The 25,135-nt window shown below is 43.9% G+C and overlaps 1 protein-coding gene and 1 pseudogene across 1 annotated transcript in view; one reads left to right on the top strand and one right to left on the bottom strand.

The window, feature by feature from the left end:
- NKD1 (NKD inhibitor of WNT signaling pathway 1) overlaps positions 1-25,135 on the top strand; it is a 173,224-nt gene that overhangs the window by 119,875 nt on the left and 28,214 nt on the right. Inside the window, exon 5 of the mRNA XM_061593989.1 lies at positions 12,741-12,847. Within this exon, the coding sequence (XP_061449973.1) occupies positions 12,741-12,847 (107 nt within the window). The remainder of the gene's footprint in view (positions 1-12,740; positions 12,848-25,135) is intronic.
- Positions 2,092-2,210, bottom strand: LOC133369487 (5S ribosomal RNA; annotated as a pseudogene).

Below are 25,135 nucleotides of genomic sequence, written 5' to 3' on the forward strand. Positions count from 1 at the left end.
CAACAAGGAACCTGTCCATGAGAGGAGTGGGAGCGTGGAACAAGGCATAGATAGCTTTGCCCTCGGCTTCTGTGGTAGTTCACAACCCTCCCATGGCTATACCTCCCTCTACCCATGATCACTGAAATTGGGGTGGCATCACCCATGTCCCGCCATACTAAGACTCCTCCTAAATACCTGATATGAACCCAACAAGAGCCCATCAACAAAACTTACTTGAGCCAATTATCCCAGTAGGCCTCTGAGAGAATTGGCAACAGCCAGACCCACTCAATATCTTTCACACAGGGCACGTCTACTCCTCCACGTCTCACACCCAGGGAGGGCAGCCTTCTGCCAGGTGTAGACTCTCACTTTGAAGGCATCTGGCAATTTTCTCCTATCATTCAGTTCACTGCACAGGCTCTCACCCTGCACAGGAACTACAGATGCGCCATATACCTGTCCCACTACCAGTCTCCTCCAGATTGGTTTAAAACAAAAATAGAAGGGGGTAGTGTCCTCACCCTCGGAACTCCCTAAGGGACTCCTCAAGGGGAGGCACCCTTTGGTGCCACTCCTTCGGTGACAACTCCTCCTGTGGCAGACCCGCCACCCAAGGGCAGCTGGGCCCTCATGCCCCCTGACCAAGCCAGGAGCTGATGCAAGGGGCTGCAAGATTGACTACAGCCTCTCTCTGGAGGCAGGGTCAGGCAGGGGGGTCCCAGTCCTTGCAGCACTTACCAGGGACTGCAGCGGTCTTGAGAGACAGCAACCCAGAGGAGCAAGCAAGCAAGAACCCAGATGCTCATGTACTCACTTCCAGGGCAGGTCTTCTCCAGTCCACCAGAGCTGCAGCTGTTCTACCCTTATTGAGGGTAGAAAGCCAGATTCCTGGCATAGATTCCAGGCTAGGCCAATCGAAAGGCTTTATGCGGCCTGCCAATTGCAGAGGCTGGTGCTCCATCATACCGTTCCCTTGTGCACCCCAAAAGGGCTCCCTTACTTGAGGACATGAGGTCTGTGGCAGCTTAGGAGACAACCCCCCCCCCGTCCCTGAGGTTCTTGGCTCAAATCCTGGAGTTCCTAATACTGTTGATGTTCCTCTCCATAGTACTTATTTGCAAATTGTGGGACTGGGGCATAATTAGTATAACTTTCTAGATTTTTTAAGCAGCATTAATTTGGAACCTTCCATTTTTTTAAAAAAAAGAAAAACCTGTTGAAACATAGCAATATAATATTTCATCATTAGTTCATTCTAGCCTAAACTTGCTAATTTTGGAGAGAAGGGGGGGTGGATGGGTGGGGAAAGGAAATGATCTCCTTTGATCTCTGCAGAGATGGGAAAGGGCTGTTCTGTTGAGGCTTTTGGCTAACACAACAAACAGTGTTTAAAATTTAACTTTGCTTAATTAATTAGTAATTCTGTTTAATGCTGTCTGATGTTCATCCAAAAGGTATTCTGAAGCTTGAAAAAGTGAACATCAAAGTAGGTTGGGTGAAGATGGTCAAGTAAGGCATTTAATCTGGCAGTTGCTGTTGATGAAACATAACCAGCCAGGGCACTAATTGGAAAGAGAAAGGATTGTCTGGTATAAATGCATCAATTTAGTGTGAGGAATTGAAGTTTGGTGCCTGAGCTTGTACTGTAGTGATATAATTGCTAACTAATAGCAATTTAGAACCGCCATATGTTTTGGCAACTTCTGTCAAAATTCTTTTCTTTTTTTAAAAAAGGGAAAAAAGTATATATGCATGAAAAGGATTCTTGATGCAACAAATTGGATGTTCCTTATTCAAAATCAATTGGTTCAACAAACAACTGATGCAAATAGGGATCAAGCCACTGGAACCTGTCTTTCAAATGTATGGTAAATTTAAGTGCAAAGACGTTTTCCTTTTTTCCTTCTCTGTGGCAGAGCCATGAAAACACTTTAGTCAACTAAGCAATTTGGTATTTTGTGGCAGCTACTTTACATTACATTGTTGTTGTTATATGCCTTCAAGTCGATTACAACTTATGGCGACCCTATGAATCTCTTTTGGATATATTCATAGGGTTTTCATGGTAAGAGGTATTTAGAGGTGGTTTACCATTGCCTTCCCCTAAGCCTACGGCACCGAGTATTCCCAGATGGTCTCCCATCCAAGTACAAACCAGGCCTGACCCTGCTTACTTTACAAGATCAGACGAGATCAGGCGTGTTCAGGGTAGTATGGCCGTAGGCTTTACATTACATTAGGTGTACAAAATGCTGTAGCTCTCCTCAAAGTGAAATGTCTAGTGTCAAAGTTAAGGTGGAGCTGTGTTTCCCAGTGGGCTTTAGATAGACACTGATCTAAACAGCTGTTGGCACAGAATTCAGTGGCTACAATGCTTGTGGGTATGTTCAGATCGTATGACGTCTACTCTGTATCTGTTGCCTTGGCTGCCTGTTCGTTTCCATGCCCAATTTAAGGAGCTGGTTTTGGTCTTCAGAGCTCTGACCAATGGCCATGCTGGCTGGGACTGATGGGAGTTGGAGGGATCGGGGCAGTTGTGTAGTCAACACCTGGCTGGGGTCAAGATCCAATGTAACAATTAGGGACAAGAGCTTAGCCAGAGTCCTCACGCATAGGATGAGTTGCTTGGACTGAGGAGTGAGCTCTGGGACTAGGGCTTTATAGGGCTTGGACAGAGATTGGCTCTTGAGGGTCACCTGATGGAATGCTCAGGCAGGCTGGTATTGCAACCTACATGGTGTCCATGCTGTGTCTGCTAGGCTTGCAGTGGAAATGTCATTGGTGGTGCAAGAGGTAAGGCTCTATGACAGGACTACTGAGAGCCCTGGTTCAAGGCACAGGGGTGTAGTCATCCAGGGTAGCAGGGGAGTCATAAACTCATTACTTTTTGGGGAACAGTGTCCCAGCCAGGTCCCTATGTATGAGCCAATCTGCATGAAAAGGGAATGTTAGTCTCCCCTTTCATGCGGATTGGCTCCTAGGGACCTCTTTTGTAGTGGAGTGTGGACTCGTGAGACCACAAGGAGAGCAAGGGAGGCAAGTGGAAGTGGGAAAGGGGGCATGGCTGTGAGAGTCTGTGGCAGGACTATCATGAAGGGACCCTGCACTACTTATTTTGCCACTACACTACTGCCCAATACCTGATAAGTGCTCAGCCTGTCTCCACTTGCTGATTCTCTCCTACAAATGCCCTGTGCTTGCATTACCTTGGAAAGTTTGGCTTTGGATACACCATATGCCAAGATAAATGTTTAGTCCTGGCCAGAGCCGCCTGTCTCTAAACCCAATGCAGGCATGTGTTCTTATATTCCAGAGTGGCTCATTTGGTTTTTCTCATGGAGGCTGGTTTCTGCTTTGCGTGTGTGATTCCTGCCCCCTTTCTCCAGTTGGTGTGGGAGGGGGACTGTGGGGTAGCGCAATATAAGCATCTTGGGGGAATATATTTCAATCAGTGCAGCCGTGTGCTTAGCAGGGGGTGATGGTACTTTATCATTCATGTCTTAGAATTAAAACTTGAAAGTGAAATTTGAATGTGAAGATAATTGCCTGCTTACAGGACTTCTCTAATTCGAAAGTGCAAAACTAGTTGTTTCTTATGATAAGGGTTGTACAGCTCATAGGGAAATTGTCTGCCATGTTTGTCTAGCTAGCCCAGAGATTGCTGAAGAAGCTATGGCCCTCCAGATGTTGCTCGACTACAGTTCCAACAATCCCTGAACATTCACCATGCTGGCTGGGATTGATGGGAGTTGGAGTCCAGCAACATCTGGAGGGCCACAAAATTCCCCATACCTAACTTGTTCCATTGTTAAGGACATTCTCAGATCACCGGGCCCTAAAATCAGCATATGACAGAATGTTTTGAAGTGGATTGGCAAACTGTATACTTGGCTTAATTAAAGTTGTGTTGGACCTACACTGAGCAAACCATGGCAAGGAAGTCTCCCAGACTCTCTTCTAGTGAAGTGATGACTGGGTCTCGCTAGTGTGTTCCTGCTGGTATCTCCAGCAAGGCAGCAGTTGTATAACAACTGCTGAAACAAATGATATGAAACACACAACTGCATAAATTATAACAAATAATATTTGTATTAAGGAAAACCAAAAATGAATGAAATCCACACTGTACAGAAAGCAAATAGCAAAGTGCTACATACAAAAATAGGAAGAAGTTGTGTTTTTTTCTAAAGAAGAACCTGCAAAACAGGACTTAACCAGAATCCTGTCATCCCAACTTTTTATGTAACATTTTGTGAATTCATTCCTGTTTTTGGTCTTAGCACTTTGCTATTTGCTTTCTTACAGTGTGGATTTCATTCATTGTTTTCACTGCAACCAGTGTTGCTTCCTTGAATCAGTTCTACTGTATTCAGCATTGTCCTTGATATCCATTCTTCCTTTCCCCTATTTATGGTTTTTCTTAATACACCTATTACTTGTTATAATTTGTGCAGTTGTGTGCTTTAAAGCATTTGTTTCATTGGTCTCCCTATATAGGTCATCCAGGGAGATGGTTTATCTCACCAAGGTAAACCATGGTTTGAATGTGAAATGTTTTGGATTTCAACTAGGATCAAGGCAAGAAATCATGGTTGACACTGACCATGTTAAATACTCAGTCTGCTGGAGCTTGTTGAGGTTCTCTTTTGCTTTCTATCTAGGCCTGACAAGTTTGAATTAGAATTCTTTTAATTCCCGGCTCTTCAAATACTACAAGTTAGTGATAGTGTCAGTTCTACTACTGAATGTTTAGTTTCCAGTGACACAAAATCAATGCCAAGTTGGTAAACCCAAAATGAGTCTGTGTAATTCTACCTGACAGCAATCTTCATTTATTTATCTAGATTACTCTCTCTACTCGCCCCCTTCACATATCTGGGTTTTGGAGACAGTAATAACTCTTGAACCCATAAAATAGTTTTCTTAAAAAAGAAAAAAGTTTTTTTAAAACCATGCCAGCATGGTTAACGAGCAAAGTCAAGGAAGCTCTTAGAGGCAAAAAGTCTTCCTTCAGAAAATGGAAGTCTTGTCCGAATGAAGAAAATAAAAAAGAACACAAACTCTGGCAAAAGAAATGCAAGAAGACAATAAGGGATGCTAAAAAAGAATTTGAGGAGCACATTGCTAAGAACATAAAAACCAACAACAAAAAATTCTATAAATATATTCAAAGCAGGAGACCATCTAGGGAGACAATTGGACCCTTGGATGATAAGGGAGTCAAAGGTGTACTAAAGAACGATAAGGAGATTGCAGAGAAGCTAAATGAATTCTTTGCATCTGTCTTCACAGTGGAAGATATAGGGCAGATCCCTGAACCTGAACTAACATTTGCAGGAAGGGATTCTGAGGAACTGAGACAAATAGTGGTAACGAGAGAGGAAGTTCTAAGCTTAATGGACAATATAAAAACTGACAAATCACCGGGCCCGGATGGCATCCACCCGAGAGTTCTCAAAGAACTCAAAGGTGAAATTGCTGATCTGCTAACTAAAATATGTAACTTGTCCCTCGGGTCCTCCTCCGTGCCTGAAGACTGGAAAGTGGCAAATGTAACGCCAATCTTCAAAAAGGGATCCAGAGGGGATCCCGGAAATTACAGGCCAGTTAGCTTAACTTCTGTCCCTGGAAAACTAGTAGAAAGTATTATTAAAGCTGGATTAACTAAGCACATAGAAGAACAAGCCTTGCTGAAGCAGAGCCAGCATGGCTTCTGCAAGGGAAAGTCCTGTCTCAGTAACCTATTAGAATTCTTTGAGAGTGTCAACAAGCATATAGATAGAGGTGATCCAGTGGACATAGTGTACTTAGACTTTCAAAAAGCGTTTGACAAGGTACCTCACCAAAGGCTTCTGAGGAAGCTTAGCAGTCATGGAATAAGAGGAGAGGTCCTCTTGTGGATAAGGAATTGGTTAAGAAGCAGAAAGCAGAGAGTAGGAATAAACGGACAGTTCTCCCAATGGAGGGCTGTAGAAGTGGAGTCCCTCAAGGATCGGTATTGGGACCTGTACTTTTCAACTTGTTCATTAATGACCTAGAATTAGGAGTGAGCAGTGAAGTGGCCAAGTTTGCTGACGACACTAAATTGTTCAGGGTTGTTAAAACAAAAAGGGATTGCGAAGAGCTCCAAAAAGACCTCTCCAAACTGAGTGAATGGGCGGAAAAATGGCAAATGCAATTCAATATAAACAAGTGTAAAATTATGCATATTGGATCAAAAAATCTGAATTACACATATACGCTCATGAGGTCTGAACTGGCGGTGACCGACCAGGAGAGAGACCTCGGGGTTGTAGTGGACAGCACAATGAAAATGTCGACCCAGTGTGCGGCAGCTGTGAAAAAGGCAAATTCCATGCTAGGGATCATTAGGAAACGTATTGAAAATAAAACAGCCGATATCATAATGCCGTTGTATAAATCTATGGTGCGGCCGCATTTGGAATACTGTGTACAGTTCTGGTCGCCTCATCTCAAAAAGGATATTATAGAGTTGGAAAAGGTTCAGAAGAGGGCAACCAGAATGATCAAGGGGATGGAGCGACTCCCTTACGAGGAAAGGTTGCAGCATTTGGGGCTTTTTAGTTTAGAGAAAAGGCGGGTCAGAGGAGACATGATAGAAGTGTATAAAATTATGCATGGCATTGAGAAAGTGGATAGAGAAAAGTTCTTCTCCCTCTCTCATAATACTAGAACTCGTGGACATTCAAAGAAGCTGAATGTTGGAAGATTCAGGACAGACAAAAGGAAGTACTTCTTTACTCAGCGCATAGTTAAACTGTGGAATTTGCTCCCACAAGATGCAGTAATGGCCACCAGCTTGGACGGCTTTAAAAGAAGATTAGACAAATTCATGGAGGACAGGGCTATCAATGGCTACTAGCCATGATGGCTGTGCTCTGCCACCCTAGTCAGAGGCAGCATGCTTCTGAAAACCAGTTGCCGGAAGCCTCAGGAGGGGAGAGTGTTCTTGCACTCGGGTCCTGCTTGCGGGCTTCCCCCAGGCACCTGGTTGGCCACTGTGAGAACAGGATGCTGGACTAGATGGGCCACTGGCCTGATCCAGCAGGCTCTTCTTATGTTCTTATGTTCTTATAAAGACAAAAAGCCCAAGTTGATTATATCAATGATTACAAAATCACTCCACTGTTGATTTATTCCAAATGTTAAAAATGAGTCCATTCAAGAAAATTTGACTGTGCTTCTGGAAAATACTTCTGTTGGACTTTGATGTGTCTCCATCAGAAGGGACTTCCAAGTTTGCTGGACAGCCCCCAAGAAAATCTTTTTGCTGTTCCAAATTGCCACCTGGATAGTACGGTGAAGAGCTTGCTCTTGGTAGATCTTAAAAGCTATAGTAAAGCAGGAAATGTTTTTGCAAGGGATGTCTGGATAAGCTTTTTAGGACTTTATGGATGGGAATATTTATTATTCCTTGCTACATGCATTAATCAGCAGTCATTTTGGTGTGGAGCAACTCATGGTGCATCAAGTATCTACCATGTTTGATTTAGTCACGGTGCATCGTCATAGTCTTAGGATTCCACCAGTTCTGCAGTCTTAGGATTCCACCAGTTGTTCATGCACATGCGTATTTTATTTGACAGAGAGGTAGTGGTATGATGCAAACGGATTCAAATACAGTGAGACGGCTGACATTGTGATGCAAAAAGATTAAAATATCACAAGAATACTTGTACATGTATTGCTCATGAACATGCGACTCATTGGCGTATTGATGGAAAGCATGGTGGATTTTTGAAATTTCCAGATTGCTGAATTTTCAGACAGATCCAGAAGTGACAAGGCCACAATATTCAACCTAAGCTCCATTCCCCTCCAAGCACTTTGTTAGACACTCAGTCAATCTCTTCTGCCATGGCATGAAATTCTTAAAGAACCAATAGTATTATTGCCTGCCATTGTTGGTGAAACTCAGTAACAGCCTGAACACAGAATGCAGATTGACAGTAATGGATTCAGCACCCTTACACATATGCTTTTTGTTCTCTCTTGTTCTTTCTCACAAATAGATGTTATTAATTAACTGTCCTCGGCAAAAGACATCTGTAAGTATACTTGTGCCAATTAGCTTTCTTTAATGCAGGAATAGTATTTCACAACGTTTGAAATGTAATAGCTTCCTCCCCCTTTGTTGTATTTCCAGTTTCAAATAGAAAAGGAACATTGTAGTGTAGCGTTCAAGGCACATACTTTCCAATTAATAGCAAAGAGACGGAGAAAAGGGACGCTGTGAAGAAAGAAATGTAATGTTTTTCAAAGACGCTGCAATGATCATTTGACTGAAAATGAGAACAAAAGCCTCTGTTTTAGGCAGTGCTTTTTTCAGGGCTGGTGGGATGGGGAAATAGGAATCTCAGTCCAGTCAGAAGTCTCCTTGGACTGCAGGGGTGGGGGGCTTGGGGGTGGGGGAGTGTGTGTGTGTGGGGGGAGGTGAATGCTACACTACAAGGTAGCCTCTCCCTCTTGCAACTTTAAGGGATCCCACAAAGAGGGACTTTTCCAGTGGCCTTTCAAATCTGGGCTTGGCCTTGGGATGAAGAACATAAGAACAGCCTGCTGGAGCAGGCCAGTGATTGATCCTAGTCCAGCATCCTGTTCTCACAGTGGCCAACCAGATGCCCATGGGAAGCCTGCAAGCAGGACCTAAACACAAGAGAACTTTCCCCTCCTGCAGTTTCCAGCAACTGGTATTCAGAAACATACAACCTCCAGTTGCGGAAGCAGAGCAGAGCCATTATGGCTAGTAGCCCTTGATAGCCTTCATGTATTTATCAAATCCTCTTTTAAATCCATCCAAGTTGGTAGCCATCACTGCCTCCTGTGGGGGCGAATTCCATAGTTTAACTGTTCTTTGTGTGAAGAAGTACTTCCTTTTCTCTGTCCTGAATCTTCCAACATTCAACTTCATTGGAAGTCCATGAGTTCAAATGTTATGCTTTTCTCTACAGTAGGGCCCCGCTTCTCGGCGCCCTGCTTTTCGGCGTTCTGTTAATACGGCCCCAGTGGGGCAATCAGCTGGAGGGGGGGCTGGAGCACTCCAGCTGATCGTGCCAGGAGAAGATCGGCTGTACCACGCTACAGCCGATCTTCTCCTCTTCTGGCACAATCAGACTCCCCCACTTGAGCTGATCGCCCCGGAGGAGGGGAAGATCTGATCTCCTCCTCCTCTGGTGTGATCAGCGGGTTAGGTTCCAGACCCCCCGCGACAGCTGATCCGCTTTCCGGCAGTTTTTGCTTTCCGACGGAGGTCTGGAACCTAACCTGCCGTATGAGTGGGGCCCTACTGCATCCATTTTCTCCATGCCATGTGTAATTTCATATACTTCCATCATGTCCCCTCTTACTAGCCTTTTCTCTAAACGAAAAAGCCCCAAATGTGGCAAGTGTTCCTCATAGGGGAGTCACTTCATGGCTTTCTTAAGCACCCATGTCTCCAATGTCACAAGGCAGACTGCTGTTGAAAATGAAAGGAGTGTTTCAAAAGGAGTTTGGGATATAGCTTGGTGGTCCCAGCTGAAGGGAAAGAATCAAGGAAAAGATCTGAGGGATGCTTAGAGTAGCTTTTTGGATTCTGTCTGCTTTTATTCCCACAAGAGGCAAACTATGGCTTCCTACAGCTGCAGGACTGATGTTTTAAACCCTAAAATGCATCTCTTTGAAAAAAGGGTTGACATCTGAAGAGGAAGTCAGTGAATATTTTTATAGTAATAATACTGTCCATGGACCTCTTTCCAATGGCTCAGACACTGGAAACATGAGTCTTTTAATGCTTCCTTGTTATTTAAGATAGCAGTCTAGGCTGGACGTATTTAATATGGTTGGCAAGATTCTTGGTGGAAGTTCTTACTGGGTATTGCTGAACTCTGGTGTGCAGCTCAGTTGTGCTTATGGTGCTGCCAGTGTTGACACTGAGCGGCATGATTCAGTGGCTTTCATCACCTTTGTCTCTCTTGCTCTCACTTCCTGCTGCTAGCAACATTTGTTTAAATGAATTAACTTTATTTTTAGAATTAAAGAAATTAACTGTATTTTTTCTTTGTCTTTGGTTTTAAGTAACTAACAAGCTGTTCAATGTTTTATATATTTGTAAGTCACTTTTTGGGTGGAAAGGGATGAATAAATGTAACAACAAAAAACCAGCTTACAAATTTGCAATGTCTCTCTTTAAATCTCTGGGAAATATGTTTTTCTAAGATGCAAATTCCAGTAACAAAAATGAACTCACGTACAGTCATAGTTGTAAACTGTTCTGGGAATTGTAGCTCTGTGAGGGGAAGAGCGGTCTCCTAACAACGCTCATCTCCCTTAACAAGCTACATTTCCCAGGAATCTTTGAGGAAAGCCATAAAGTGGTATGATATTGCTTTAAATGTACAGTGCAGATGAGGTCTTGATCAAACAGGATTAAGTTTCAGGAGGATAGATATTGGCTGAGAATCGGGGACACCACATCTGCACTATACATTTAAAACAATGTTGCACCACTTTAATAGTCATGCCCCCCCAAGAATCTTGGGAACTGTAGTTTGTTAAGTCTGTGTCTGTGTTGGAATTGCTCTTTAATATGTTTTTTCAACCTTTTTTTAAAAAAATATGTCTTTAACCTTTTTTTAAAGATGTCTTCAACGCTTTTAAAAAAATGTTTTGTTTTAATGTATTTTAAAGTCTATTTTTATGATGTTTTAAAGTGTTTGTAGTGTTTGTGTTTGCCACCCTGGGCTCCTGCTGGGAGGAAGGGCGGGATAAATAAATAAAGTGTCCTGAGAGTTGTTAGGAGACCCCTATTCCCCTCAAAGAATTCCAGTTCCTACAGTTCCCTGGAAAGAGGATCGATTGTTGAACCATTCTGGGGATTGTAGCTCTCCGAGGGGAATAACTGTCTCCTAACAACTCTCAGCACCCTCATTAAACTATATTTCCCAGGACAGGGGAAGCCATGCCTGTTAAAATGGTATAATAGCCCTTTAAATGTATGATGTGGGTGGCCTTCTAAAGATGAGAGCGGTTTGATGATGAAACCAATTAGTCAGAGGGGTTGGTGGGCTCCCTCCCTCACTGGAAGTCTTTCAGGAGAGGCATTGGTTGGAGATGACCAAGCTCTGGGTTTCCTGCACTGGCCAGGAGGGATGCCATCTAGCTCTCTGAGCCTATGCAATAGTCTTACTCCTCCTGCTGCCCAGGGCCCAAGGCTAGTTATACACAGATATTTACATGCTCCAGAAAGAGAGCGCAAGAGGCTCTCCAACAGAAATTGCAGTGCACAATGCGCTGAAACACAAAGAAGAGTTTTAAAGGAAATAGTCCCCTAGCAACCAGATCTCAGGTAAAATAAACTGAAAACCTTTGCCTGCTTGTAATTTTTTTTTTAATCAAAAGTGTTTCCAAGGCATTGGCAAGTTTCCTCTTCTCTGTCCTCCATTTATTCTTTCCACTTGACGGGTCTGATTTGTCACAGCACAGTTTTTACCTGTTAGAAGACTTTGCTTTAATGTTTAATATATCTTTCTGAATATGTGGGAAGATTAAGCTGTAAGGTTTGAGATATTCTCCATTGGTTTGTTCTCTGGTTGCCTGTGCTTGCCTGTATCCTCATTTAAGATTGGTGAAAGAGTAAAATACTGCCATCCATCTGTTTTTGAAAGTGACGTTTAATATTGCCCAATGATAAGAAGAAGGAAAACGGTGAGAGGATGGGACACCTAAAAGTAGATGCTGGCTGTATTTGAACAACCGTGTCTTGGCTTAATCAGCTGAAAAGATTGATTAAAATATGCAATATCCCATCCTCCTTTTTTGAGAACTAACCATGGTATAGTGCTACACATGTGCCAGATTCAATGCTAAGTATTGAATACTAAGCCTTTTAAATAGACACTTTATCCCAGTCTGCATCTGTGTTGGAATTGTTTTTTTAATATATTTTAAAACCTTTTTTCAATGTTTGTAAAGCTTTTTGAAAAATGTTTTAAAAGATGTTTTGCTTTGTAATATGTTTTTAATGGTTGTTGTGTTTTAATATATTTTGAAGTCTGTTTTTATGATGTTTTAAAGTGTTTTTAGTGCTTTTGTTTGCTGCCCTGGACTCCTACTGGGGGAAAGGGTGGGATATAGATCAAATAAATAAATACTAACCATGGTTTGCTTTAAAGCCACAGTGTGCTACTATGGTTAGAAGCTGGTGTATAACCTGTGGTTTGAGCTATCCTTAGATAGTGTTAATATCAAGGCTTATGTAACACTGTACTATTGTTACTTCTGAAAATGGAAGGAAGGGGGTATGAATATATATGAGTCCTTAATGTTGTCCTGATGTCCTAATTGTGGTTAGAAGACCAGAAATATTCCCAGGTAACAGATGTTCTGTCTTAGCTAGAATGCATCAGTTTTTGAGACTTTCCTTCTCCTTAATTAATTCAATGCATCTCTTTATTTCTTGTGAGTGGACGTACAAGTTCTTTTGTTCTTGCGTTATTGTCTAGAGGGCATTTTAATCGAGGATGATGTTATATTGGTGGTGTATTTTGTTAGCCTTCAAATCATATTTTTAAACATTAAACCAATGTCTCTGTAGATTGTATCTCATGTAAATCCACATGTCTGTGTACAAAATAAGTTGAAATCACTGCATAATAAGGTGACTTGATTTGAAAAGTGACTAAAGGCAGCCTTCTGATTTTTTCCCCTTCTGAATTGTTCTATTTCTCTCTCTCCACCTCCCCTCCCTCCCCCAGTGGCTTTGCCTCCAGAGAAGACAGATGGAGTTTGCAGTGGTGATGAAAAGAAAGTGGAAAAGGAAACTGATACACGTACCAATGTCAAGAAGCAGCTAAAATTTGAGGTAAGATGGTGTGTCCCCCCCAGGGCACTCTATCATTGCAGTGCCTTGAATTCAATAATGTTCATGGCTAAAGGCTCTTCCTTTGTGCCAGGTGCGGGAGCCATTTGACCCTCCAGATGTTGCTGAACTACAGCTCCCGTCAGCCCCAACAAAGAATGGCCAGAGATGATGATACTTGAATTCCAGCAACATCTGGAGGGTCAAAGGGCTCCCGCACCTGGCACAAAGGAAGAGCCTTTAGCCAAGAACATTACGTGTGCTAACAGGATTACTTGGTTGGATGGAACCCTCTGCAATGAAGACGCCTGACTAATATTAATACAGGGTGGAGCTTCTGTTGGTTTCCACTATTGTGCTGTTTCTTGACATATTTCTAATATGTATATTTTTGGATAATATTTTTGTAAGCTGTCGTACTGTCATGGACCATGACAGCAGCATTACATGTGGGCGGGGGGGGGGAAGGCATGGGGTGTGTGAGGCAAGTGAGGCCTCCCTTCCCACCAGGCCATGTGGTGATGAGGGCGAGCAGGCAGGTGAGCAGGCAGCAGTGGCGCCCTGCGTCCTGGGTTAGCTGCGGAGCAACAAGCCGGGGCAGCTCCTAAGCAAGCATCCTGCTTTGCTGCCGCTACCACCACCTGCCCCACCAATGGAGGGTGAGGAAGAAAGTGACAGGACAGTTGATGTGGAGCTTCACTTCTCCTCTGTGGGAGAAGGCCTGGGAGGAAGGTGCCTTGGTGACCTGGAGGAGGGGAGAGGTACCTTGGTGATCTGGCGGGGGGGATGCTTTGTCAACCTGGGGGAGGGAGAGAGTGAGGCAGTGGTGGCTGTGCAGCAACATCTGGAACCACTGGGCAGTTTGGCTGGGCAGTTTAGCATTCCTAGGGATAGGTGGTTGGGTTGGCATGCACAGCATGCAGGGGCAGAGCCTCTAGTCCATTAAAAAAACAGTAGTAGGGAGAGGAGAACACCTGATGTCTGTCCTGACCCATGGTGATGCCCACTAGCAAGGGAAGGCGATGGCCCAAGCAAGTGGAGATCAGTAGGCCCTAGGGTTGTGGAAGGCAAGGCAAGCATGGTCAGGAGCTTGGAGAAGGACAAAAGTTCTGGTTCAGGACCACTGTCTCAGCAGTGTCTTGGAGCAACTATTGTCTGGGCTAAGGTAGTCAAGATGTAAGCCCCGCCTGGTGAATTCTGCATCTGGCCATTTAAAAGGCTGGTGCCTTTTTCTGCATCCATTGGCTTCTTCTAGGCAGTGGAGTTTCCAGCTGTGGGGTCTTTAGTTAAAGCTCTTCAGGGCTCTCCTAATCCTGTGAGGAATCTGTGGTCCAGTCACTGGAGTCCAGTGGCAGAGGCATATCTTTGGACTTCAGGAGATGAGATGCAGGCTCCGGTGTCAGAGGATTCACATGGGATGGACTGAGGAGTGGATCCATCTTCTTGGGGCTGCAGTTGTAGGTGGACTCTGCAACTGAAGAGTCCTGATCCAGTCCTGACACTCTTGACTTTGAGTTGGCAGATGCAATTTGAAGTGCAGCGAAGGTGGATGGCATCTGGTTCGTCAGAGGAAGGAAAAAAGGGGGAAAATCCCCAAGATGCCAAAAAGTGTATTTGTGAAAATAATTCCAAAGCAGTTTATTAAAAAGACAAGCCCAATGCGTTTCAGCCACCTTGTATTTTGGGCTTCGTCAGGGGCTGAGAGTTGAAACATACAAACATGTAATCAGTATTAAAATCTTGTTAGTTTGGGACATACAATTCATTATCACATAGCATAGGAACAAACCTCTCTTCAGCAAAAGTTACTTTTCATCTTCGTTATGTGAGTACAATGATTGGTGTTTGTTCCTATGCTATGTGATAATGAATTGTATGTCCCAAACTAACAACAACTAACGCAACTTAATCTAACTGCTACTGGAACTACATATCATTTTTAAAGAATATATATATATAATAAACAATAAGCAACAAATACAGATCCCACTCAAGCACAGCCCTACATGATCCACATACTCACATCAGTCAAACTCATCAATACTCTAAACCAGCCTTTCCCAACCAGTGTGCCTCCAGATGTTGTTGGACCACAACTCCCATAAGCCTCAGCCAGCATTGCCAATGGTCAGGAAAGATGGAAATTGTGGTCCAACAACATCTGGAGGCACACTGGTTGGGAAAGGCTGCTCTAAACCAATAAACTCAACCTTACTATTCTAGCAGACCCTCAAATCACACTCTCCGCAGTCTGTACGCACTCCGGTAACTCAATTTTGCATCTTCAGTCAACAATCCACTCCCATTGTGTGCCAAATCTAGATAAATAATGACATACAATCATTGCCTGCTTGCTTGCCAGGCTGAGAGCTAATGAGCAAGAAGCAAAGGCATCTACTCTTTCTCCTTCTCAGCACCAGCTTTGTCTGGCCCAGAGTGAGAGGCAAGTGAACAAGTAGATTGCAATGGTGCAGAGGAGGAGCAAGTCCAGGGAGGCAGTAGCCAGTGAGCCCCTTGTTGGGGTGTGGGCCCTCGGCACATGCCCAACTATGCTGACAGCTGGCGCTGACCATGAAGTGAGGTGCAGCACGAAAGATCTATTGAAAGTGGAAGGTCAGTGAGATAAGCCATGTGGGGTAAGGAGGAGTTGGAGCAGACTGGGAGTTTCTGGACGTGCTGATGCTGAGCAATGGGAAATGAGGAATGTTAAAGTCTACCCCCTTCTCCAAGATCAGAATGTATGCCATGACAACCCTGCTTATTGTGAACCATTTATCTGAAACACTTAGTGTTTCCTTCCTTTTATGTGTGATTTTGTTGTTCCTTTGCTGTCCGATTGTGTTTCTGTGTCTGTCTGTATGCTCTTTTGTTTTTATTTTGTTTCCCTTTGTAGTCTATTCTCTCTCTCTCTCTTTTTGTTTTTGTTATACACTTCCTAGTGGAAAAAAATGCTTGAGAAAAGTCTTTCATCTCTGGGTCTCCAGAGTGACCCAACCTTGACCTAGCTGCACTGGAAATCCATCTGATTAGATGGCGGTGAGGAAGAAAAGGTCTTGCCGGGAATGCGTCTGATGGCCTATTTCCTTGCAACATAAAACTGCGAGACGTTGTGTGCCATCGGCAAATTTTGCTTACAAAGAGAGATATTTAATAAATAGAAGCACTGAGACGTCGTCATCTAGGCTAGAAGGCAGCCAGCCTCCATAGAGAGCTATGCATGCCACTGCTGTCCAAACAGCATGTGTGTTAACTCTGGGTAGATGGCAAACTATGCATCACCAGATTGTCGAGAAGTTCATTCTTGTTCTGCTCAATTATAGGCAATCCAGATATTCTCTGGTTTTGATTTTCGGAGAGAAGCTAGGAAATTTAAGTTGGGCACAAATCTTTCCAGGAAAACGCTTAGATTAGGCAAGCATTGCACTTTAAAGAAAAACTTATTTGACACCATTGCTGCCTATAGAACTGGCGGCTGCTCCTTCACTGCAATTTCTACTACAGCTTTTCCCTCTTTCCTTGATGAGTTATGCGGGTGATTCCAACCTAACAGAGATTGTGTCATGGGTAGGATGATGTTGTACCATTGTGTAGCCAGTCTTGTATTGCTGCATGATGACATCACTATGGGCAAGTAAGGACAATGAAAGAAAGAAAGAAAACACACCAAGAACAATTAGAGTTTTTTGGCATGTCTAAAAACGTTCTTGGAAAAATGGAGTCATTTCAGCTCAGGTACGTATATCGTAAAATGCTTTTAAAAAAAAGAAGAATCGACCATTTGAACTTTCTGAGAGCCAGAGTGGTACTGTATTATGACCAGGAAGACCTAGGCCTGAAAATCATCAGTACACATAGTCACAGGCAGGTACATAGTCATGCTTAAGCTGACGCTCAGGTTCTAAAACAGCTCCGGAGTTTCTGGAACAGCAACTCTTTCTAACAAGTTGCTCTTGTTGGTTCTGCAGAGCTCCTGGTCTAGCTGGGAGGACAAGTTGCAGTGCCTTTCTCTGGCCATTGTATGGATGGCACTGCAGCGCAACAGAGATGAGGCCGAGAGCTTCCTCTGTCTAGTGGTGCAGGGAGCAAAGTGCCTTGACATTGCAGTCAGAGTCCCTGGTTCGAGTCCTCTGCTGCCTTATACTCCCAAACCATCGAGGTAATGTCAGAAGGGTGTCCAAATGGAGATCCGCAGCAGCATTTGGCTACCTAAAATTCCATGCCAGTAAAGATCTTGAGTGTCATTGACTGTTTTCCAGCTAGCCACAGCCCCCTGACACAGGCAAGTGTTTGGCACAGAACTCCGTATTAAACAAAGGAGTAAGTACAGGTTACAGATGTAACGTGGGGTGGCACATATTCACACACACTAAAAAAAAAAAGCTCGTGGGTTATAGGCGGTACAGGACACAAAGAGAGAGCTCTTTCTCTGTGGCAAAGACCCAGCTGCTGAGATATTCAGACACACGTACACACTTGTATTTCAAATCAAAGCTTCAGAATTGTGTAAGCTAAGGGGCTAACAGAATGGTAAACTTTTTTTTGTTTTCGTTTTATGACTAGGTACAAAAGAATCTGAAATGTGACTGTCAAGAAGGGAGAGGTCTAAATCTGAGGTGGTGGATGTGCCTTGGCTTTTAAAGGTGCTGGGAATGTTTGTGTAATATCAAACTCAGTTTCCACTGTCAAGTGTGCGGAGGGGGGATACCTTGGCAGCTTTCAGCCGGGGCTTGTTATAGCTAAGAGAAGGCTCCTTTTGAACTCAGCTTTACCGTTAACTGCTGTAGGGAATTGGTTTCAAGTCAGCAGATCAAGCAGGTATTTCTGAGCTCCCATCATGCCAAAGCTATTTGGAGCTGTTTATTTCACTTGCGTGCAACGACTTTTCCTTTAATTGCCCCCATGGCTTGTGTCGCGACTCTTGCTGACTCTGATCGTGGGAGCCTTGAGAGAATGAAGGCAAGCATCTTACAAAGGTGGTAGCGATGGGGAGAATAAGCCATGCAGACTAATTTGCACAAGCTTTCTTTCTGGGAAGCTGCTAAATACTGTGAACTGAGAAGACCCTCTTTTGACTCTTATCTTGCAGGGTAGCCTTGGGCAAGCCACTATCATAAAGCCTTTAGCTTCTTGACTGCAATCTATGCCATTTGGGGTATAATAGGATTAGGGGTCTAGTGAGGATTTCTGAGATTACATATGAAAAGCAGCTGAAAGACTTTAAAATACCCCAAGTTCCTGGCTTCTGCATGAACCTGCTCAATTATTAAGATAGGCTGCAAAGGCTATGCTTGGTCTTCCCCTGCTCTCCAAAGTAAGGCAGATAGTGATCAGAGATAGGGCCTTTTTTGTTATGGCATCCCATACCTGAAATTTCCTTCTCAGAAAGTATCATCTGGAGCCATCTTGGGGTTTTTTTTCCCCCTGACACCAGGTCACCTTCTTTGCTTAAACCTTCTCCTCTCTCTTTTTTCTTTCATCCTGGGTCTTCATGCTTAAGTTGCTGCTATTTGGGTTTTTATAAATTGCTTTTTGTTTGACTTTTTGGTATAATTTTCTTCAGCAAGTTGCTGTTGGAGCTACAGCTGAAGAGTAGCTAGCAAATCAAGTTAATAAATAAAACCTATTGGTGTGAAGCATTATTACTGGGGTTGCCGTCTCTGCCATCTTCATTGTACACTGGTAGGATTTATTCTTTCATGACAAGCACAAACTGCCATGAACGTTCAGTTCCAAGGGAGTCCACTTCCGTTTCCTGCAGTTGTGTTGATCCCAACAGAGCAGATGTGGGGAACCTTTGGCCTTCCAGATGTTGCTGAACAACGACTCCCATCATCCCTTGCTATTGGCCATGCTCGCTGGGGCTGATGGGAGTTGTAGGTCAGCAACATCTGGAGGGCCAAAGGTTCCCTACATCTGCAACAGAGGATATAGAATATGAAATGGGAAGGCCAGAGAATAAGGCCCATTTCACACATGTATCTATATTGCTAAATTAGCTGAAGCTGAATGTATTGTATCCATGGCTTAGCATTCTGTTGACAGTGGAGAAGGAATATAGCTCAGTGGTAGAACATGCCTTTGCGTGCCTTTGATACCCGGTTCGATCCCCAGTGTCTCCACATAGGGCTGGGAAATGCTCCTGCCTGAAATCATGGAGAGTTGCTGCCAGTCAGAGTAGACGATACTGAGCTGGATGGTCTGATTCAGTGTAAGGCAGTTTCTTGTGTTCCTGTGGTGCACAGACCCTGGCATTTTCCCCATTGTGATTCCACACATCCAAGTTGTCCCTTGATGATGCAGTCATGTATGTGTGGACTCGCATGTGCATGTCAGTGTACGGACTCACTCTCATTAACTGAGCTGGTCCTGAAGAATTCATTAAATACATTTATATCTCTGCTTTCCTCCAAGAAACTCGGAAGAATGTACACGACCCTCCCTCGTCCTCATTTTATTCTCTCCCCTCCTATAATGTAGGTTAGACTAGGAGAGAGTGACTGGCCAAGGTCAACCAGTGGATATTGAGTGGGACTTTGATCCTGGGTCCCCCGTTCCCCTCCCCTCCATCTTAGTCCAACATTCTCTGAGGCTGGAAGCCAGTACACACTTACCTGGGAGTAACTGAGTCGACATGTATTAGACTGCAGCTTAAGTTTAACTTACTTGACCTTAATTTTAACAATGCTCTGTTGCACAGAGAGGTCCTCTTTTTTTTAATGCAACTGCATCTTTTGTTTCTGTTCATAAATAATATAGTTACCATTTCGGAGTAATAACGGAAAAGTCAACTAACCCAGTAGAACATTTTAATCTTAGACCATGTTGCTAATCTTCAACCATGTTGCTGGGAACAGAGGAAGCTGCCTTACAGGGAGTCAGGCCATTGGTCCATCTAGCTCATCATTGTCTACTGGGCTTCAAACAGGTGTCATTCCCAGTACTAACTGGAGATACCTGGGACTGAACCTGGGACCTTTTGCATGCAGAGCATGTGCTCATTCGCTGAGCTCCAGGCCATTCTCTAATTTAGGATCATGCCTGTTGTGATATGCACCTTTGCAGTAGATTAAAAATGAGGTGCCATTGTATAAATGCTGAACAAGAACCTAATGCTTAAGTGGCACAGCTTGCTATCCTGTCTGGCTACACCGCAGGCAAACCACATCTAGGGCTGTGGAGGGATTTGCCAAGCACAGACTTGGGGCTGGCCATACCATTAGGCAAAGTGAGGCACTGGCCTCAGGCAACAGATGCTGGAGGGTGGGGAGCAGCATCAAGGTGCTAAAAGGATAAAGCTGTATGGGCCACAGGGTCTGCCTTACGCTCCCTAAGCTAGCCTGATGCTCTCCAGACTCAGCTGAGGACACTCTCCCACCACCAGTATTGATGAAAGATTCAACTGCCACTCTGGTCAGCTTCTTCATGTGAAATGGAGAAGAGTGGCGCCATCTTGTCCCTCACCTCAGGCAGCAAAGTGTTTTGGGCCAAGGCTGAGGAGGCTATTTATATGAGGAACTCCAAGCTCACAGGCTGGAGAAAGTCCTTGTCCATTGAGAAGAAGAAAACTGGTACCCCTGATTCTTGATTATCACAGCAGTTGAAATAATGTTTGTGGAGCATCGTTCTGATAGCTCTAAAAGCTGTTGGCTCTAAAAGCATTATTTTAGAAAAGTTATGTTGTTGTTTTCCTGAACCCAACTGCAGTTGTTGGCATGTACAAATCTAATGAGAAAATATTCATTGCTTCCCATTGACAATTTGCACGGACTGTCGAAACAGTTTTGAGAGGCTCTGGATTGCACCCTTTAGCACTTAACCACCTTGCTGTGCTCTAAAGTCTTTTAACTTTTTCACCATAAGCCACTCTCATACAACTGCATAAAGTAGCTCTGGTTGGCAAGGATTTTGCTCCCCCTTTTATTAATTCCAAATTGGGTTCTACTTCAGCAAATGCAAGGCTTTAATGAGTTATAAGGGAGAGCCGGAATTAATACTACATTGAAAACCTGTTTTGCGAAAGGGATTTTTTTCCCCAGATACAAGTTTATGCCATGGGTCTATTTTATATTAATGGTCACTTCTGATTCAACTTTATCCTGTCTCATGCTGTGAGTCTCTCACTTTTTCCTCTTGAATTAAATGGATTTTTTTCCGTCTTATGCCTGCTTTTCTCTCTCTCTCTCACTCGCTTTTAAATGGAAGGACCTTGCATTACATTTCCAGGCATTTTAGTAAGTAGCTTTCACATAGTTTTGTCTTCTTGAAAATGTTTCAAATTTTCTGAGAGTCTTAGCCCAAGGGAATTAGACAAGGAGCACTATTGAATGCCTTTCCTCTCCTGCTCAAGAGAATAGGTAGAAATGTGCTCCAAATATTGTTACCGTTAGAGTTGCTAACCAACCAGGGTGGAGAGACATAACAAAAAAGTGGCTGATTGGTATTGATTATCTATCCATCTATTTTTAACCAGTGGGCCAGTTTCTGAAATTTTATTGGGCAAAAGTTTTTATGATGCAGGGTACCATCTTGTCCCCCATGCTGTTTAACATCTATATGATGAAGCCCCTGGGAGTGGTCATCAGGAGTTCTGGGGCGAGGTGTCAGCAGTATGCTGATGATACCCAGCTCTATTTCTCTGTAACATCTGAATCGGGAGAGGTTGTGCAAGCCCTGGAGTGCTGCCTGGACTCGGTGGTGGGCTGGATGAGGGCCAATAAACTGAGTCTCAATCCTAGCAAGACGGAGGCACTGTGGGTTGGTGGTTCCCGAGTTTGGATAATTGGTCAGTTGCTTGCTTTGGATGGGGTCTGAAAGAGCAGATCCGTAGTCTGGGGGTGCTCCTCGATTCATCTTTGTCGCTAGAGACCCAGGTGACTTCAGTGGCTAGGAGTGCCTTTTACCAGTTTCGGCTGGTAAGACAGCTGCAGCCGTTTCTGGACCGGGATAGCCTGACCACTGTTGTCCATGTGCTGGTAACCTCTAGGCTCGATTACTGTAATGTACTCTGTGTTGGGCTGCCCTTGAGGTTGGTCTGGAAGCTTCAGCTGGTGCAAAATGCGGCAGCGAGACGGCTCACTGGGGCAGGGTATCGCCTACATGTCAACCCGCTGCTGAAAAAATTGCACTGGCTGCCCATTTGCTACCGGGCCAAGTTCAAGGTTCTAGTCTTGGGGTGCTTTCACACTGCACTTTATTCTGTTATTCTGATGATTTCTTACCTGGTAATTTGCACATTATAGTTGATCTTTCACAAGATGTACAAGCTAGCTCCGGAATTATAGTGGAATGTAGTGCAAGTTTAGTACAAATTTCCACGATAAATGATACCAGAAATAATCTGTTAGCAAGGCTGGGAACCTGGAAGATCGCAGGAGTTTTTTGCTAGCTGCAGCTGCTCATGTGACAGGCATCCCAGCATGCAGTGTGTTCCCTCCCTTTAGTTGGTTGCCTTTCTTTTTTTTTTTTTTTGCCTGATGAAAATTGTACCGGTATTCCAGCATCGGCACAGATATAGTAGCAGCATTTCCCACTCACACCCCTGTGTCTATACAACTAAAATAATTTTAAAAGTCAGATCCTGAAGGGAGAGGGCTCGCATGGCGACGGGACGAGAACTTAGACCTGCTACACAGTGGGGAGTAGTGCACATATCTGTAATGGGAGAGGGACAAAAACAAGCCATGTGAAAGACAGTTGCGCGAAATGCTGGTATATCGGCTGAAAAAGCTGCTGTTCTTTAACGTAAAAATTACTGCAGTGTGAAAGGGATTTTAGAAATCGGGGCAGAAATGCTACCTTTTTACTAATGCAATTAGTTAAACTAATACAATCAACCCCATGTGTGAAAGCAGCCTTGGTGTACAAAGCCCTATATAGTTTGGGACCCGGATACCTGAAAGACCGTCTTATCCCTTATATACCCAGTTGATCACTGCGCTCTGCAGGTGACATAGAAAATGGACCTTTAGTGTGACGGCACCTACCCAGTTGAATTCCCTCCCCTTAAATTTTAGGCAGCCGCCATCTCTGTTATCTTTTCGGTGCCTTTTGAAGACCTTCCACTTTCAACAAGCCTTTTAAGTTGAGACTTTATCCCAGTCTGCATCTGTGTTGGAATTGCTTTTTAATATGTTTTAAAATCTTTTTAAAAAAATACGTTTTTAACCTTTTTTTAAAGATGTCTTGAAAGCTTTTAAAAAAATGTTTTCAAAGATGTTTTGTTTAATGTATTTTAAAGTCTGTTTTTATGATGTCTTAAAGTGTTTTTAGTGCTTTTGTTTACCGCCCTGGGCTTCTGCTGGGAGGAAGGGTGGGATAGAAATCAAATAATAAATAAATAAAATCCAGAAATATGACGGAGGGAGCAACAGTGAGGAAGGGGCTCTGCTTTCAGGCCCTTGTCCTGGATATTTCGGAAGCATCTGATTGGCCACTTGAGGAAACTGGATGCTGGACTAGACGGACCTTTGGTCTGATACAGAAGAGCCCTTCTTACTTTCTGCCAGATTTTTTTTTTTAAAGGGGGCATTTGTAGAAATTGGCAGCAGCGTTTTTATAATAAATGCGTGTTTCAACTAGTGTTAAGAGAAAGAGCACATCCACATCATTGTTTGTCCAACTCAGAGTAGACCCATGGAAACTAATGAAACTAAGTTAGTTGTGTCCATTATTTTTAATGGGTCTACTCTGCAGCAGACTATACCATCCTGTACATTTAAAGCACTGTTATACTGTTTTAAACACTCATGGCTCCTCCCCACCACCAGGAATCCTGGGAATTGTACCTTGTTAAGGGTGCTGAGAGCTGTTAGGAGACCCCTATTACCTTCACAGAGCTACAATTCTCAGAGTGGTTAAAATTCAATCCCTCTTTCCAGGGAAATCTGGAAATTGTAGCCCCTTGAGGCAAATAGGGATCTCCGAACAATTCTGAGCACCCTTATCAAAACACAGTTCCCAGGATTCTTTGGGGGAAGCTATGACTGCTTAAAGTGGCATGATGCAGCTTTAAATGTATCGTGCAAATGTGTCTGAAATGGCTCCCTATTCACAGCTGGTGAAAATGGAAGGGCTATTTTATTAATTCAAGTGGGGGACAAGGATGAATGCCATGGGGGGAAGCAAAAGGAGGAAAAGAGGGGAGAGAAATGTTTGAGGGAAAATCCCCCTGAAATATCCCCTTCCAGTTTCAGGTGCCCCTTTCATCCGACAAAAAAAAAAGTGAGCTGAAAGTTCAAACCCTTGAATGTTTGGCTCAGCTCAGCTTTCAACTGTGTAGCTCCGCCTTCCCCAGCCTGGTGCCCTCCAGGTAGGGTTGCCAGGTTCCTGGCCTGAGACTGATCCTGTATCTTTAGGAGAAGAGAAAGTCAGCCAAGTGCAGGTGTTCTTGCAACACTGTAATGGGAAAAACCACAAGGTGGAATTCTCCCTTCCTCCTGCACTACCTTTAAAGATACAGAAGACCTCTGGGAGGCCGGGCCTGGCAACCAAGAGGTCTTCTGTATCTTTAAAAGTTGTGCAGGGGGAAGGGAGAATTCCACCTTGTGGTTTTTCCCATTACACTGTTGCAAGAAAACCTGCACGTGGTTGAATTCTCTCTTATCTGAAATATACAGAATCATTCTCAGGCCCTGAGACTGGCAACCCTACTTCCATGTGATACAGTAGAGCCCTGCTTTTCAGCGGCCCGCTTTTCAGCATTCTGCTAATATGGCAGTTTTCAATTAGAGTAAAGCCCTACTCATACGGTGCTTGTTCCGCTTTTACAGCATTTTTCCGGCGTCGGATGCCATTTTATTGATGAAGGTACGCTTTTCAGCAGGTTTCACTTTTCAGCGGGGGTCTGGAATGTAACCTGCCATATGAGTGGGGCCCTGCTGTATTGGATTGCAATTCCCATCAGCCCTGACTACTGGCCACACTGGCTGGGGCTGATGGAAGCTATAGGGCAACGTCTGGAGGGCACCAGATGATGAAAAGGTGGTATAGCTAGTACTCATGCACTAGAAGATCAGGTTATTGAGTACAGGTCTGGTGTACCATTTCACCCACTGGAACATGAAACTGCTTAGTGCATGTGGAAGCAAACCCCTTCCCAATCCCACTGGCTCTGTTCAGACCAGGCAGTCAAAAGCAGGTGGTGCCACAGCAAAATCACAGTGCATGCAGTGGGTATTGCTCTCATATCTGCTTTCCTGTATAACCCTGATCTGTCTCAGTCTCTGCCTCCTGGTCCTGCCTAGACACTAGAAAGCTTTACAGTTGAAAGTTGGCAACTTTATTTAAATCAAG

This window comes from Rhineura floridana, chromosome 13, assembly GCF_030035675.1.
Source record: "Rhineura floridana isolate rRhiFlo1 chromosome 13, rRhiFlo1.hap2, whole genome shotgun sequence".
In the NCBI taxonomy this organism is placed as follows: Eukaryota; Metazoa; Chordata; class Lepidosauria; order Squamata; family Rhineuridae; genus Rhineura; species Rhineura floridana.